The sequence below is a fragment of the Lissotriton helveticus genome, chromosome 11 (genome assembly GCF_964261635.1).
Source record: "Lissotriton helveticus chromosome 11, aLisHel1.1, whole genome shotgun sequence".
NCBI lineage: Eukaryota > Metazoa > Chordata > Amphibia > Caudata > Salamandridae > Lissotriton > Lissotriton helveticus.
The window spans coordinates 984,390,725-984,409,459 of record NC_136072.1 but is presented as its reverse complement, the minus strand read 5'-3'; the positions used below and the strand labels follow the sequence as shown (position 1 = coordinate 984,409,459).

Below are 18,735 nucleotides of genomic sequence, written 5' to 3'. Positions count from 1 at the left end.
TTCCTCTGTCTTTCATTGCTTTTAGGTGCACAAGAGAACCACCAGTGCCAGGAAGAAGTCCTGCAGCGGTGTGTGTGCAGCATAACGTCACGCGACGTCACGTGTGGCCACAGACAAGACAACTCTGCAACTCGTGCAACTGCGGCCTGCTGTTCTGACCTCTGAAGAAGATGGCCCCAAAAAAAGTTCCCCGTAGCTCCTCTAGCAAGAAAGTTGCCAGTAAGGAGCAGAAGAAGCAAGTGGCGCCACTTACCAAGGAGACTGGTGTGCCGACCGCCACATTTTTGGGAAAAAAATAAGTACGCCTGCAGCAGCAGCGGGGTCTGCTGGGGACCAATCTGCCGGGAGCAGCACCCCCGCTCCATTGGGCTCAGTGCCACCACCACCACGCCAACTTAGGTCCAAGCCCTTGAGTGCTTTAGAGGCCGCCAGTATAGTTGTTCAATCACCATCAACCAGTGATGTTGGCTCATCGCAAGAAAGTAGCAGCAATGTCCCTCAATCAACACAGGTTGTTGTAACTCATCTGACGAGTGTTCAACAGACACAGCCGCAACAACCACCTGTGCAAGTAGTACAAGCCCAAGTACATGTGGAAAGAGAGGCAGCGCAAGGAGATGCGCAAGCAGAGGTGCATGGAGCGGCACAAGTGCCCACAATAGTTGTTCCTCCCGAAGTAGGGGCACATCAGGAAATCGACATTCAAGCCGAGGTATCATTTGAGGAAGCCACTCCTCCTGATCATTCATTGTCTTCCACATCCCTAGCAAGGAAAAGATCAAGGATGGTGTCTACAAGCGGTGTCTGCAAGCGGCCCGCGAAGAAGCAAAAAACCACCCGAACACGCAAAAAAAAAAGAAAAACCGCCCGAACATGCAAAAAAAAAAAAGAGCAATCAGCAAATTCGAACGAATTTGCGGATTGCAAGTGCGATTTCGCGTCCCGCAAATCTCGCGAAATGGAAGAAAAACAAATTTTGGAAAACTGAAAGCACTTAGCAGGTGCAAAAGTTCAAACTAATTTGTAACCATTCCCTGTGCTTCCTGAGGGGCCCCTCCAGAGTTCAGTTGCCTACTTTCAACTATTCTCTGACCCTGCTCTGACCCTCAAAGCAGGGTCAGAGAATAGTTACAAGTATGGCACATTGCTCCTGTAAAAAAATAACTGCAACAGGAAGGCCTTACAGCTAAGGAAGCAGGTGCCAGACTTGAAGCACAAATTCAGTGACACATTAACCAGCCCCAAATTAATTCATCTCAGTTGAGGCTTGAAGGTGTGCTTTGCTTTCCCCCCATAATCTACAGTGGTGAACAAGAGGGTGGTAGTGGTGAACCAGAGGGTGCTGTGATAAACCAGAGGGGGACAGTGATGATCCAGAGGGTGGCAGTGGCAAACCAGAGGGTGGCAGTGATGAACCAAAGGGTGGCAGGGAGGAACCAGAGGATGGCAGCGATCAACCAGAGGGTGGCATTGATGAACCAGAGGGTGGCAGTGATGAACCAGAGGGTGGCAGTGATGAACCAGAGGGTGCTGTGATAAACCGGAGTGGGACAGTGATGATCCAGAGGGTGGCAGTGGCAAATGAGAGGGTGGCAGTGATGAACCAGAGGGTGGCAGTGATGAACCAGAGGGTGGCAGTGATGAACGAGAGGGTGCTGTGATAAACCAGAGGGTGGCAGCCTTGAACCAGAGGGTGGCAGGGATGAACCAGAGGGTGCTGTGATAAACCAGAGGGTGGCAGTGATAAACCAGAGGGTGGCAGTGATCAACCAGAGGGTGGCAGTGATCAACCAGAGGGTGGCAGTGATGAACGAGAGGGTGCTGTGATAAACCAGAGGGGGACAGTGATGATCGAGAGGGTGGCAGTGATGAACCAGAGGGTGGCAGTGATGAACGAGAGGGTGCTGTGATAAACCAGAGGGGGACAGTGATGAACCAGAGGGTGGCAGGGATGAACCAGAGGATGGCAGTGATGAACCAGACGGTGGCAGCCTTGAACCAGAGGGGGACAGTGATGATCCAGAGGGTTGTAGTGGCAAACCAGAGGGTGGCAGTGATGAACCAGATGGTGGCAGGGATGAACCAGAGGGTGCTGTGATAAACCAGAGGGGGACAGTGATGATCCAGAGGGTGGCAGTGGCAAACGAGAGGGTGGCAGTGATGAACCAGAGGGTGGCAGTAATCAACTAGAGGGTGGCAGTGATGAACCAGAGGGTGGCAGTGATGAACCAGAGGGTGCTGTGATAAACCAAAGGGGGACAGTGATGATCCAGAGGGTGGCATTGGAGAACCAGAGGGTGGCAGTGATGAACCGGAGGGTGACAGGGAGGAACCACAGGGTCGCTAACAGGCTGGACACGTAGAAACAACATGGTCGCGACCGTTGCGACCACACAAGTAAGTTCACGTTCCTGAACTTGTACAAAACCCTCGCGACCTGGCAAAAACAGCAAATTCGCACGAATTCGCAAATTTTGCGAATCGCGAGTTCGCAAATCCGCGAATTCGCAAAATTCGCCCATGCTTAATATATATATATATATACTCACACACACACACACATATATATATATATGTATGTATATATATATATATATATATATATATATATATATGTCGTAGACATGTTATTAGTTTATTATTAGTTCCTATGGTGTGTTATTTTATTTCTACCACGCGTACTACAAAATGCAATATTTGGGGGTGAGATGGTTGCCACGATAGCAGCTGATTAAATGTGTTTTTAAGCCCCTCTCTCCATGCTAGCAATAATACAGCTTTAAGGCATAGATTTATCAACCGAAATTGCCATCGCAATTTCCGCTCCCGCAATTCATGAAGCAAAAAAAACACCAAATAGCGAATTCGCAAACATAAATTCGCAGAATCAATGTGGAACCCCCTTTGCGATTCTGTAACAGCGATTTTCCACATATTCTGCAAATTATTTTGCGAATTCGCAAATAAATCGCAAATACAATTCATCAAAAATCGCAAATTGCGAAAAACACCAAAATCGCTAAATTGGAGTCTCAAATTAAGGAGAAGTCAAACCAGGTGGTAACCATGAGATTCAATTGAAAGAAAAAAAATAGTAACAAGGAACAGGTGCAGGGTGAAACAAACACACTTAAGGAGACGCAGTAGGAGCATGAGGACATTCACAATGCCAGGTCCCTACATCGTGGCAAGACGGCTGAGGCTCCAGGCTGCAGCCCGGAACCAACGCAGGATCCAGGAGCGCATTTTCCGGCTGCAGATAACACTCCTGGGCTAGACTGAAGAGGAGATCTACTCCAAATACGGCTGAATGGGGCAATGATAACGAAGCTCATCAGAGACCTTGACCCCCTGATGCAGCACCCACCAAGGAGGACCAATGCCGTGCCCACCCATGTCCAGGTCCTGTGCTGCCTGCACCTCCTGGCCTCCGGAAGCTTCCAGGGGATAGTTGCATATGCAGGGGGGATCTCCCAGAGCACACTGTCACGCTGCCTACGGAGTTTCCTGGACACCATGCTGACCAGGATACACCACTACATAACCTTCCCAACCACCCAACAGGACTTAAACCAAACAAAGCTTGACTTCTATAACACTGCGTAATTCCCCCATGTAATTGGCTGCATTTACTGTACCCACATCCACACCTGCCTACCCGCTGAGACAGAATACATGTACCGGAACCGCAAGTCCTACCACTCACTCAACATCCAGATGGTCTGCAATGCAAAGACAATCATCACCGACATAGTGGCCCAATACCCGGGGAGCACGCATGATTCGTTCATCTTCAGGCACAGCGGCATACACACCCGCTTGGCCAGGGGTGACTTTGGCGAAGGACATCTCCTAGGTAAGTACACATGCCCACATACAGTATGTCAAGACCATGTAGCTGCGCATAACCGGCACTGACTCTCTGCTCCTATCCTTCAGGTGACAGCGCCTACGGCCTCCGTGAGTACCTCCTCACCCCATACCTCAACCCTGCTACACCACAGGAACGGCGTTACAATGCTGTGCACATTCACACAAGAAATGTCATTGAACGGACATTTTGGATGTTAAAGAGCCAATTCCGCATCCTACATAACTGGTGGGGCCCTCAAATACCAGCCTGAGGTCTGCTGCCGCATCGTGGCCGTGTGTGCCATACTCCACAATATTACTACAAAGCGGAGGATACCTGTGGAGATCTCTGGTAGTGAGTCGGAGGGGGACAACCGGCCACCTGCACATGTGCATCATGCATGTGAGGAGAATCCTGCTGAAGGACACAGGCGCCGCAACACCATCACACTGAACTATTTCTAGTGCACCCATACCCCTCACACAACACTGCACGCATGCATGCCACATGAAATAATGACATGAGTAAGATTTGCGTTTGAAATAAATTCTTATAATTTTTTTAACAAGTTCTATAACTTTTGAGTTTGTTCAAACAACATAACTACTGTATTGCATCATACAGCCTCATGAATACAGAGCTGGCGTGCTTGGTACATCAGCATGGCACTGCTGCTAATGTTCAGTCATTCACTGGCGCCTCCTGCCAGACGCACCTTGTCGCCTCTCCAAATCCACGTCGACAGTGTCCGGCCGTGATGCTGCACTGGGCCTGGTACTGCGGCGCCGTTCTGGTACCACCGGCACAGACAGGCTGCTCAGGCTGGATGTGCCCTCACTTGCATCATCACCCCCCCTCCCCCCCTTGCATGGCCATTGCCACACACCTGTTGGTTTTGGACTGTGGTTGTGACCTGCTCCAGGGCCCTTGCAACATCCCGGCAGCATTGCACCATTTGGATTTGCATTGCCAGGGACCGACGTGACAGTTGGGATGTTGCATTCCCGATCAGGTGGTTCGACCTGGTATATGCTGATATCCGGGTCGGCAGCTGGCAGTGGCGGCGGTGGGTGATGTCCTCCTGCGACACCATCAGTTGGCTGTTCTCCTTGACTGCAGCCGTCAACTCCTGCACACTTTCGGTGAGCTGGTTGACATTGCGTGCAGCCTTGTACAGCTGCAGCTGCATGGCTGTCATGTGCTGTGCCTGCTTGCGGTGCACAGCTAGCATCCGGCGTTCGATCTCTAGCCCTATATCTTGGGCATGTTGCCCCCTGTCTGCTCGTGTGGCCACGTTGCGCTGCTGCCTCAACCGGCCGCTTGACTGTGACCGCACAGTGGCTGTGCGGCGTGTCTGACTCCTGGGTGGTGGTGTGGCCTGTTCCACTGCCATGCGTGACGCCTGGGGTGGTTGCACTCCTCCTGTGGCTGCAGGGGTGGCCCTGTCCGCATGGGGAGGTGGTTTTACTGGTCCAGGTGTGTGTGACGGTCCATGTTGTGGGGCATGATGGTTCTCTCCCTCCGTCTCCTCTGTGGTCTCCTCATTATGGAGTGCCTCGCTGTCTTTACGGTCTCAGCTTCTGCAGCACCTGTTATCAAATGGCTAGCTCTGGGGGCATGGGCATTGTTAAGGGACGGGGTCGCAGTTGCATGGGATTGTTGTGTGGGTCGGGAGGTGTCCAGCTGAGTGACCCCCACGCAGGCTGCTGGGTTGATGGTATCCGCAACAAGGTCCTCGAGTGGTGTGTTTGCCGCAACTGTGGGGTCTCCTCCTCCCGTGGCCCGTTGCTCCCCCAGCCTCTCTGCTATGCGCTCCTTGGCACGGCCTCTGAGGTCATACCACCTCTTCTTTAGGTCATCGATTGACCGCTGGGTCACTCCTATGGCGTTTACCTTCGCCTGATGCTCAGCCAAATGCGCCTTTTGTCAGCCTTGAGCACCTTCCTGGATAGCTTCCCAAAAAGCTTATCATGGTCCCTTGCTGACTCCCTCAATCGGGTATTCCAGCTCCTGTTCAGAAAATTTCTTTTTTTTCTTTTCCTGCCAGTTTCACTGGATCCTGCTGCATCCTGTGACTTTCTGGTGTTGGATGTATGTTCTGTTGTGGGGCTGCAGGGTGTGTCTGTTAGGACTCAGTGCTGTGCCTCCTCCTCTCTCCAGCTCTGTGTTCAGAATGAGTAAGGGAACTGCCTACTTCCTGGTTGTGATGTCATCATTGTGCTCAAAGTGCGACTTCCTGTTTTTGCGATCTCGCAATTTGCGAGATCCCAATTTGCGATTTCGGTAATTGCGAAATCGCAATTTCAAAATGAAATTCGCAGAAAAGGTGCTTGATGCATCTGGGGGTAAGTCCCTGACAATGACTTGGCATAGACGAACAGGGTTCAAAATCCCGGATTGCAGAAATACGTGAAAATCAGTGCAGACCCAATGTAGAGGAAACCACTGAAATACAGCGTTATGAATCAATTTGGGGGGAGAGGGTGATACAAAAATGAAAAACTGACAAAGAGAAGGGACTACCCTTGTGCTCTGTGTTGCCTAGCCAATAACTTTTCCATAACGTGGACTGGCACTGAGGAATGTCCATGGCTATCACAAGGAGAATTCTATAAAGAACAAAGAACAAAAGCACTTAGAATTTAACATAACAAAAAGGACAGGGGACAAGATCTTATTATGTTTAATGAGCAAAATATAGCACTTTGTGAAAAGTTAGAAGACCTAGAAAACAGGTAAACAAGAAACAATGTTTGCATCTGAGTTACACCAAAAGAATTGGAAGCAAGGATTTGGAAAATAATGCGCAGAGGTGGCCCAGATCTCAAGGGGAAAATTGACCTCGACACACCACACAGAAACTATAATGCAGAGTTAATGAGGGCTCCCAACGGCCTGACGAGGATTCGAAAGTACAGGATAGAAGAACAGATCCTGGATATCATGAAAGAAAAAGGAGAAATTGAGTTTGAAAGCAAAAGGTGCCTCTATTTCTGGATGTACCTTAGATTAATCTGCGCAAGCAGTGAATATTCTGATACATTTTCTAGAGTGTTCTAGAGACAGAGAGTTAAGTTTTCTAGACACCCTGGTACTAAGGACTCAGTCAATATGTCAACTCGAGACAGAAAACCAGTAGGAGTGCAACCACTCCTCAACCCACTGAGCAATATATATGTGAGATGTGCATCATGTAACAAGCAGTCCAATGAGATGCTACAGAAATAGTGGAGCTTTAACCCCCCCCATACATTATACAGTCAAGTACACTCAAAACAGAGGACTACATTTGATTCATTTTAAAATCAAAACTCTTTTATCATGCACATAATATGAACTGTATGTACAATAAAGACAGATAAAATTGCACCAAACAACATTTACCAGAAACATAAATAAGGTAAAACTGATTTCTGTGTACCGCTATAACAATAGTACCTAATTCTGCTATTTTCAAGCTCTTGACTGAGTCTGGTTCGTCTGAAAATGACCTGTTTTGAGCTTGACACATGGTTCACATACGCATACTTGTTTGAACATTAAGGCGGGTGTTCAGTTTGAAAGCAAAGCCTGCTATTTTTTTTTTTTTTTTTTTTTTTTAACCTTTATTAAGTCAAACAGAGCAATACAGGCGCAGGCCTACAACCACAGGGGCCGGCCGCAAAATCAGGAGATAAAGACAGGAGCATTGTAAATGTGTACGATAAAAGGAGGAATCACGTTATAGTCGTAGTACGTGGTCGTAGCACAGCGAAGCACAAGGATAGGAGACGTTTCATTTTTATAATATTGAGAAGGAGGCAGCGGCTCTATCAACAGAGGCATCACACTACACAATAAACAAGAAGAGACGGGAGGGGTGTACCCCTCCATACAATCAGAAATCGATGATAAGCAATAAGGCCGAAAACACCCTACGCCCGCCGAAGGCAGGCCAGGAGTAAAGGTCAAACAATGGCTAGCAATTTAGCAAGAACATCATGTGGAAAACCCACCCGTACAAGGCAGAAAGAAGAGACAAGTGCAGATGCCTAACAGAAAAAGGATGTAAGAAGAAGATATAGCCAACCCCCTTGGGAAGAAAGAGAGAAAAGGGACCATAGAACAAAACAAACTAAAATAACAAAACCCCTCCAAAACCCGCCACCCTACATCACCGTAATGGCTATGGCCTACCCCACTAACAGCGTGCCTGTCGCCCCAGAGTTACCCTAAAGAAAGGAAATAAAGAGAGAAAGAAGAAGACAATAAAGAAAAAGAATGAGGAGATGAGCCGGCGATTCAGATACCCGGTCCCCCCCACCCCCGCAACTAAAATCGTAGAGACAGAGGCCATAGAAAGTACAAAGATCAGAAAGCGCACAAAACGCAATCAGTAACAGCCCCACAAGACGTGTCCTTGAATCACCATTAACCAGCAAGAAGTCCCTCCAAGACCCAAGCGAGGTCACCCCTGGCCACTTCTGTGAATAGTAGAACTGCTAAACAGCCTTGCAGTCAGGAGACAGGTCGATACAAAAAGTTCAATCCTGCCAGATGGAGCAGGCAGCGCCGCCGCACAACATCGTCCCAGCCACCATGAAACAACCGACGATGCACGGCGGCGGCCAGAATGTAACAATACCCCGACCACCAACAAGTCCAAGTCCAAAAACAGGTCTGCCAAGCACGGAAAGGAAAGCACAGGATGCGGGAAGCACCGCAGCACAGGAGCCAGATCCATTCGCACCCTCAAAACTTTAGACTCATCCGGGGAATCTGGCACAGCGACCGAAGGAGATTCAGCGGCACCAACTCGGGGGGAAAGCCACTACGCCACAAAATGGCGGATCAGCAATGGCAGCGATCCGTACCTCCAAGTCCCGGGAGTTCCGGAGCAGAGCAATCCGCAGGGTAACCAGTGCAACCAGCACGTGACTACGCGTAGGCGTCTCCCCATGTAGCCGAAGTCTGGGGGTCTCAAGTTCAGCGGTGTCTCCGTCCCCGGGAGGGGTGCACTCCAAGGCGCCATCCGCCATCTTAGCCACTTCATTCCCCGCCACTTCCCCTCCACCTCAGAGTCCAGTCCGACCACCAGAGGCAACAGGTCTCACGGCTGATCGTCGGCAGTCGACGCCTGGTGCGGAAAGGAGAGTCACCGAAAGGCCGGGTGCGCTCCCCGCAGCTCTCCGGGAGCCAACCGCCGGTTCCCGGACGGGACTATTAACATGGGCGGGCGTCACACCCAAGGGGAACCGGGCGACACGGCTTCTCTCCGGCTCCTCTACAGCTCGGGCATACTATTGGGAGTGGGTCAGCACCAACTCTCCCGGCTCGTGGCTCTCAGGCTCCCACTGACCGTTTTCTCATACAAACCAGGGCCGCCAACACTACGAACACTGCCGGGCAACCTCTGCACTCGAGGCCCCGGCGTCAGCGCCACGAAGGCCAGCAAGCAGACGAGGGCAGTTCTTCGGATCTACTGCACGGTGGAGCCCCAAAAATAGATGGTAAGTGAGCGCTACTCTCGAACAACGTAGATCAAAAAGCCTCGCTCAGGATTATCAACAGGATAGGTGTGCGGGGAGGAAGGGGCCTCAGAGCGAAGCGTTCATGCGACTGTTCCGATCGCCATCTTGGCTCCTCCCCCAAGCCTACTATTCTTATTACACAAGGGGAGCTTGGCTTGATAAGCACAGCTCAGGTCGATAAGCTCATCAGGCAAAGGCAGATTGTCTCCTTACCCGGTAGCCTTCAATTAGAATGTGTGCTACCATTAAGCACAGTTTGGCGTAACCCTTCACTTTTATGCTCTGTTGTTATACCATTAATTCATTGTTCTAATTCTCAAAATAAAAAATTGTCTGAGAGCGGCCTGGTGCCCTTTTGATTATTTTCATTCTGCAGGAAAGTGTTATTTCAAATAACAATAAATGAGGCTCTTAGGGCATCATTACCATGACGGGCGGACAAAGTCTGCCTGCCAACGCAACGGCAAAAGGGACCGCCCGCCATAGGTGTGGGGGTCCCGCCATGCCAATCAGGATGCAACCGTCACCATAGCGGTCGCATCCCGCATTTTTTCACATTGAGGCGGACGGTGATGTAAGTAGCACCCGCCGCAATGTGAAAACTGCATGTTGTGCATTAGCATGCACAACGTGATCGGCACTGTGCGGTGCCTGCCACCGTGTGCATGCAAATGTAGGTGGGTACCATGGGTACACCCCAAGTGCACCCCCAACACAAAAGACCGCATGCCTTTCCATGGTGGCAACAGTGCCATGGAAAGGCCAATCTCCGCCTGCATCATAATATGGATGGCGGTGTCTTGCAGACACCGCCACCATATTATGCCCCTTTCCCACCCGGTCGAGTCGACCGGTGGAACAGCGGCGGACGGTCTTTCCATCTGCCGTGGACCCCCCAGCCATACTAATATGGCGGGGTGTAAATCAAGCATGGATGGCGGGCGGATCGCCCCTGCCGGGCCAGCAGTGGCTACCGCCGGCTCAGCCATCCTAATGGGCCCCTTAGTTATCAACTTTCTAGAAACTGTTCAGAAAGCAATGACAATGTAAAACTGAACAGTCTGCTTTTAGATTAAATATTGCTAATATATTCAAGTAAATATGTTGCAGAACATGTAGAACAAAATACAATAAATGAAATGTCAGTTTTATTAATCACACGTTTTCAGTTTTGGTTGTTTGATTACCATATGTCACTCAAAAAGGGGAATACCTAGAAGAGAAAAGTCATAATCATCACAACAGTTCCATGAAGTCATGAATTTCCTCAGACCACAAAATGTCTCTTGTAGATGGGGACACCCGTTCCGACTATTTTTTTACCAGAACAAACAGCAGTGCCAGTTAAAACCCCTGAGGGAGGCCAAGCAAACCTTGGACATCAAAAAGTAGGAAATCCTTTACTCTCCAGGTAGTGCAGTGTGGAACAATTAGTATTGATTGTGATATTTAATGTATTGACGTCTCAAAGTTGGGTGAATTAATTTATTGGATTTGTGTTATTGTTAGACTCCAGTCCTCAGAATCGTTTGTTGCTTAATGGGGTCCACCTCTTGACCTAACCATGCCTGAAATACCATGATGGCACAGGACGATAGAAGGATCAAGTGAGGGAAGGAAGGGAAGGGAACTGCGTGGATGGAGACCTGAAACAACAAAATAAACAATAATCACTTCTCCACAACTCACATCTAAGTATGCTAATAACACAATAGCTATCACCATAAATACCTGAGCTGAGTTATATGGACTCTCTGTATGACAAAAAGAATGTTGCCTTCTCTGGTACAGACTGGACAGGATGTGTCGACCCTGTATGGTGATACACAACTATAATAAGCTATTCGTAATACCCAGGGTTCTAGAAGAAAAACTAAGAAGCTAAGTACTTGCTTACCTTCCTTCCTTTTTATCATGTAGTACTATGCTCAGGTAGTAACACTCCACGGTAACAAAATGAAGAAGAAGAAACTAATAATCCCACAGCCGAACTGTAGGTGGTCACAGCAAGAGTTGAAGCACTCCAATATAGTATCTAATTTCGCAGATTCAAAGGTGGACAGTTCACCAGAAGAAAAGCAGGGAATTTCCAAATTAACTAGTAACCATCCGGTATTTGAACAAAACCAGGAAAATCGTCCTCCGCATGAACTCCCAGACAACGAGTTCGCCAACGGAGGACCCTGTGTTTTAAGGAGGCCGAAAATGCCGGCCGATATAGCCTTAAATAACACGAGTTCCTGATTCTGCCTTCCTGGCGGCCGAAAACGCCGCCCGAATATATTCCGTTAACGTCCCCCGCAAGAGCATAGAATCATTGCTCGCCAACAGGGGACCTGAAGGGGAAAAAGGATAAATCAGAATGCTGCCAAGAATTCGTCCTCTGCAAGAGCACCAAAACGGCTCACCAACAGAGGGCAAAATGCGGAAATAGCCGATTGTTTCTTCTGAGTGCAGCCGCACTTCAGTGAATCAGGCTAAATCCAGTCAAACAAGGAACAACGATCCAAACAAAGGTTTCTGTTGATGAAAGACACAGCTAGAACCTACATCCAGTCAGCAAAATATTCGACACGCTTCCTGGTTAGTCATGTGTTTAAATAGGCATCACATGATCCACAAAAAGCGCACGGATTTATGGGAGTTGTAGTCTTTGTCTTTGCTGACATATCCCCATTAAGGTTGCGCCCGGATTAAATCATGAGAGTTATTGAATTGTTTGGTTGACAGTGGTTTATGTAAATGCATTGGGAATTCACATGATTGATTACGTTTGAGGAACTCTTTATTTATGGACCTTCTTAGTGTGTATTTTTTTTTTGAACTATGTATTGGAGTAATTGTTTAGTAATTTGTGAATAACAATTGATATCAAATGGTTGAAATGTTAACATATTATAGATACATCAACATAAAATAGTGTGATGTGTAGCATCAATAATTTTGGTACCATCCTGATGAAGCCTAAAGTGATGCGGCCGAAACTATAGATTCCTATTTGTGTATATTTTCAAAGTAGAAGGCTATAAGAGTACTCATCAAGATGTATTCTTTTATGTGGTTTGGAATAGTGAAAAACAGAGCCCCTGCAGAGCACTATTGACTAACGTTTCTAACAGTTAAAATTGTCAAAGAATGAATGTAGTGCCTAATAAGGTAGTTTGTTTAATGTTTTTATGTGTTTTGATGTATCTTTTTCAATGAATGTTTGAATGTATATGTTTCCAAAATTAATTGAAATTTGTATTTCATTGAGTTAATAGATTTATAATACTAAAAATTAAGTAATTAATTTTAATCCATACATTATTTGTGATACCGAGAGCTTAAACCAAACTATTTAATGTGAGTTCATATATAATTGTTATATCAGAACACACAGAGTGAAAGGTTGGAGGACTCTACAGCCATAACAAAGAAAGCATGGGCCAACCCTGTTTGCTATGGCTACGGAAAGAGATGGCTACTGTAAGAGAGAACGCTAAGGCCCGAGTTAAACCACAATGTGGGCAGATGACATTGGTGTAGCATAGAGAGGGTGGTAATGGAGCATATGATTCCAGTTAGTTCTAACAATGGACAATCCCATTAAGTCAAGAAGATTCCCTGAGACTAGGATGCTGACTATGTTAAGTAGGGGTGAGGGAAGGGATTATAGGGGGAGAAAGAGAGACTGAAATCAGATGAGCCTTGAGAGGTGTGAAGGACCTTAACAGGTGTGAAGGGGTAATGTGCATGGAATGTGGAGGAAGTAATAAAACGGGAAATCCACGTGAGTTGCAGTTATTTGCGTTAAATAATGGTTCAGGGAGAATTGATGGACATAATACACCAGCGTAAACAATAGGTCAAAGAGCACTCACAAAGCTCAATGCAAAAAGCAAATACAGTGGACAGGCAAATAGGCAGGAAGGAAGATCAGGTTATCCTTAAACTCATAAGTTTAAACATACGATGACATAACTCCCCAACTAATGGCTTGCGATTTTAAATATGTTGGACCTCATGGAATAAGATGTTTGTCCTTTACAGGAGACACAGTTACTTCCAAAAGTCTGACCCAGAATGAGGTTACAGAATTATCCCAAACAGTGCTACACTTATGGGGGAAAGATAGCTGGCATTTTGCCGGTTTGGGTGCTCTCAGGAGCAGCACAGTAGGTTTGACAGGAGGAAGGGCGTTTTCTATAGTGTCAAACATTGGTGATGCATGTTATAGAGTCTGCTCAGGATATGCCCCAAGTAACACACGGAAAATTCCTCCAGAAAACATTCATGATTATAATGAGCATTGGCCAAGGAAAGATTATAATAGGGGCTGATTTAAATCTAATTATGGACAACGTAAAGAACAGATCATTGCAGAGAGCAAGTCAAAAGTGGTCGTTATCAGAGGGCGGCCTTATGTGGTGCAGTAGGTAACACTAGATATTTTGTGCACACAGCATCCCGTAGAAGTAGACTATACATTTTATGCTGCTGCCCACAAGACGTATGCAAGGCTAGGCAATTTTATTGTAATCGTCATAGCCATATCAGATCATGTAGATCGTGTGTCTTTTGAGCTGGTCCTTAGCATTGACAAACAAATGAAAAGGAAATAAGAAAAAGAAAAAGAAAATTCGGCACAATAGCAGGGGATAAACATTGGCAGAGATATGCATAAGCTAGCAGTGCAAGCAGATGACATTATGTCCTATGAGCTTGCTGTCTATACACCAGGAATTATCAGGATTCAAAATAAATTTAGCTGAAGTCTCAAATCTGAAATAGTTCTACCCCGAAAGAGAAAATGGCTCATATTTGGCAGGCTTTTCCCTTACAGTGGGGAACCAACAAGTCACTTATTTAGTCATTCAAATTGCAAGCAAACTCAAGAAAAGAGAAATGGTGAATTACAGCAGTATTATGCAGTGTCTAAAGCAAAAGTCATGGCATATGGGAGGATTATCATGGTGTGGTAGAATAGGGGTAATTGAAATTACGTCACTTCACAAAATGCTATACATTTTTCAAGCGCTACTGCTGCTAACACCCAAAGGTGCTCTGGAAAATGTGCAAACTGTAATAAATGTTTTCATATGGTAGTGAAAAAAGAAGGCTATCCAAGTTTTTAAGGCAGAAACTTCGATAAGGATTTCGGAGTCCTAGACATCAATTGCTATTTACAAACAGCAAAACTAAGTTGTATGGTGCAGAGAGTGTGCACAGAATCTTATAAACAATCCCTTGGATTTGGAGGGAATACTGGGATTGAGGTTTGTATTTGTCACTGGTGACTAGAGAAATATTAGGGATTTCAGACACAATAGCAGTGTGACATGGCCTACCCAGTTCCCCATCACTCTTGATGCCTACTGTAGCAAATACAGATTTCTCACCATGAATAGCAAATGGTTTGTATGCGAATAGAAGATAAATTGGATAAGGATGGGATAAATTATTCTGAGTCCACAAAGCGTGACTTTGATTTTCCTGATTCTGAAAGATAAAGGGATATGAAGGTGAACCACTAATGATGAGACCACTATCCAAACATGATCTAACAAATCATCATGAAAGACAATGATGGTAGATTGGCCTCGGAAATATATAAATAACTACAGATGACTCAAAAGGAACAGCAAAAACCCTAGGTATAAAGTGATGGGGGGTGTGTGGGGGGAAGCTGGGACGAAAGCTAATGAAGATAGGGAAAAGGTACACCCTGAAGTCTGTAGTACAACTATCGATGCCTTGGTTAGAGAGACACTGACCAAGATCTCCATATATAGGTATCGTACCCCAGGTAACAATTTTGGGAATAAGACAAACGGAATTCAGATAAATGGGGATAGTATGATGAAAAGAGAACCCTATTACACTTGCTTTGGCAGCGCCTTAAATTGCAGAAGTACTGACAATAGATACTGGATTCAGTGGAATAAATGTTTGATAATTTGATACCCAGATTGCTCATAATACATCATTCTATGATTAGCTAACAAGCAATCTTATAGCCTGCGCTCACAAAGAAATAAGCCATCTCTCCAATTCTCTGTGCAGCGTAACAGTGTGTTACAGCAAAGTAGGAGACTGGAAATCATCCAGAATTTAGAGATTGGTTATACGAGATATGCAGCATCATGAGTATGGAGAAAATTGTTCACACCATATCACAGAAGTCTCTGGCCTTTAAAGAGGGATTCTGCACTAATCCTACATTTTCTATCCAAAGATTGTTCTGTACTTTCATGCCCCAATTACCACTGTGAGCACAATATCCCCAAAGATTGGCTCCATTACTACAGATGCTTAAGTGGAGTAATGCATTATAATTTGCTTGATGTCGAGATTGCATTGTTGATGCTCTATAGAAACTGGAACTTCTGCCCACTGTCCCAGTCAGAGAAAATATAAACCCATAAGCCCACAAACTTGTTCAACTAGAGTTCCTGTTACTATAATTCAGGCTCACATTGGCCTGCTGATGTACTGCTCTCCGGGATTTCCAACTTGGCCAGCATACCCTCCAGTAAAGCCACAGAGAGAGAACCAACCTAAGTAAGGTACTAATACCTTCTTCTCCCAACTGCATCTTTATGTTCTCGTTTTTAGTGATTGTATAACTTTCGTCAGACACTATATTAAGCCTAATTTAGCTGTACTAATTTTTCCTTCATTTGCAAAATGTTATACACTGCTTTATTATCTGTCTTCATTCAACCACAAACATTTATTGGTTGGAACTTCAGCCCAGTGCTCTACACATAGCCTTACAAGTCATTTTGATCTCTGCTGGCTTTCACATGAACAGTTGTTTCTTTTAAAGACACTAGAATTTACAGTATATCCACTGATACATAGTTTACATCTTTCTAGTGTTTTGGTGGTTTATTTATAATACACTATTACTCCCTTATGGGCCACTCAGTTCCTTCTGTCGTGTTTCAATTGTTGTTTTGGTTATTGTAACCTCATAAACCACTTACATCTATTTAAAGAGAAGTCTTGCCTTACCCAGGTTATCTAAAGATGCATTAAAAGATAATGCTTTGGGGAGAGTGACCCATTGGTTTACCTCTCTGTGGCCATCATGGCCAGGTTGTGTGAGTCTAGTTATGTCATTCTTTTATTCACCCGCACAGGTGTTTTTCTTACAATAACAAATATTTTATAACTAAATAACGATATATTGAGTGTAGAGGACTACTGTCTTATAAGTTAGATACCTATTTCAGGCAAGGTTTACTGATGGCTTTCTTTCCACAGTCCTTCTATTAATCCCACCACATAGTGTGCCTTTTCTCCAAAATGCCATAAATATATTTCTTAGTTGGACATGTTCACAATGGCTAAAATATTTGTTTCTTTCAGTTGACATGAATCAAAAGTCCATTACCACTTCAATTTGTGGGTAGTTGTTAGTAGTGTAGAAAAGCTGGAAGAAGGTGAGTGGTAAAGTGAAAAAGAATGGGGTCCAAATTATTCTTATTCCATCCGTTCCTAAACAGTAACAACACCCAGCTTCCATTTATGGCGCAACTTTTTGTCTGTAGCTTTCATTTGGCAACCTGCAATCCGAATTAACAAAAGAAAGGTATGGCAAGACATAGCAGGGTCAGGGCCATGGCGTGCAGGAAGTGTATACGTTACTGAACCCTGACCAGTTAAAGATGTTCAAGTACAGTATCCTATCTTCTTGTTCAACACAGTTGTGTGATAAGAGGTCTCTGGATTAGAAGTGCTGTAGCCCTGTTATGACCTGCTAGTGCTTTACTTGATTGTCCAACTATTTACTGCATGTAAATTACTTCGTATGATCACAATGTAACACTGTACTGTGAACGCAATAGAGCAGGTGTTTCCTATCTTATTTGTAATAAGAGCTATTTATGTTCAATGAAAGTCATCCTTAGCTGCTAACATCATTAATGCTGTAATACTGGCCACATCACACAAGCTTAGAGTAGTGGCCTCCATTGCAATATTACTAGCAGTGCTCAATCACCTCAGTGCACCAGGAAGGGTTGCCAGTATTCATGTAAAGAAGTGTTTGTCAATTTGGAATTTCTCTCTATGGGTAATACATAGCCATAGCTGCAGGGCCACTGGCACCAAGGTAATAATATAAGTTGTATGTCTCCCCAGTGCCACTTGACCCATCACTCAAATATGAGCTTCACATGTATTTTGGAAATGTAGCCTTTTTTGTCCAAACATCAACTTATGAGTTCTGAAAATACATTAACTTATGTCCCAAATACACACTCTCAATGTTGGTCTACTTCTATTATGTCAACAAAGTAAGCGTTTCTGACTTAATGTGGTCGGCTACACACCAGAGAGCTACTTATGGTTAGCTGAAGATTTACCAGTAGCTCATAAGATACTCTTTGGAGAAGCCTGCAGTAGAGGTTTTTACGATCTTTACTCAATGCTCTCTGAGTTAAAGTGTTTTTTAAATTAATTGTGGTTTATTTTTGGACTCATCGGACATAACTCAATCACTTTATACAATGAAAAGAATTTGGTATTGTGTGGGGGCAATATGATTGTAATGTGAGCAGTTGTCTTGTCAATAAATGTAATGTCTATTTTCCCTTTTTGGTGCTCAACACGTGTCATTAGGAACACATGGTTTTATTACAGTATGTCTGGTTAACAAGCAACTTGAATTAAGGTTTACTTGGTTGCATGTTTTCAGTAACTTGTCTAACTACAAATGATGAGAATATCAGACACAGGGATGAGAACACAGGCAGAGTTGTGTGTCACTTTAAGTGTCATCCTAGTGACTAAACTCACTCCAGAAAACTCAGATTTCACAAAAGGAAGGTGAGAAGAACGGGTGTGCGTTCACATTTTGTATTGACATTTAAAGCAACGGTGCTGTCTGACAGCTCATTACACACTTTCTCAATAATATGTAAAAATATCATTTTTCAAGAAATGTAATAAACACTTTAATTATTTTTCTGTGCACAGCTGCAGTGGAAGCATGTGTCCTGCACGGGCTGAGAAGAAGAGCTGCAGGGTTCCTTCGCAGCAACAAAATAGCAGCACTATTCATGAAGGTGGGGAAGAGTTATCCTCTGGCAGACGAGCTTTGCAGAAAGGTTCAAGACCTAGAACAGCTGCTGGAGAACAAGTAAGACAGACTTATTTCTCTCTGTGTCCTGTTGCTTTTGAAGACTGCTTTCTTGCCATTTTTTGTCGTTTTTTTTGTTCAATTGTTTTTATTGCATTTACAAATATGTGTTTGTGTATATTGTAGGAGAGTAGGGTCTGCTATCCTATGGTCACCCCATTTTTTGCTTTTTGCTTCACTGGTTTTCGACTTAATGTGGCTGTGGGCCTGCTAATCAGACCCACAGCCCTGCTGTTCTCTCT

General features: G+C 45.2%; 1 protein-coding gene across 2 annotated transcripts in view; it reads left to right on the top strand.

Annotated features, from left to right (window-relative positions):
* The window catches only part of SGSM1 (small G protein signaling modulator 1), a 1,153,128-nt gene that overhangs the window by 473,201 nt on the left and 661,192 nt on the right, over nt 1–18,735 (top strand). For both annotated transcript variants that reach the window (XM_078667338.1, XM_078667339.1), the window contains exon 4: nt 18,331–18,493. In XM_078667338.1, coding sequence (XP_078523464.1) covers nt 18,331–18,493 — 163 coding nt within the window. The remainder of the gene's footprint in view (nt 1–18,330; nt 18,494–18,735) is intronic.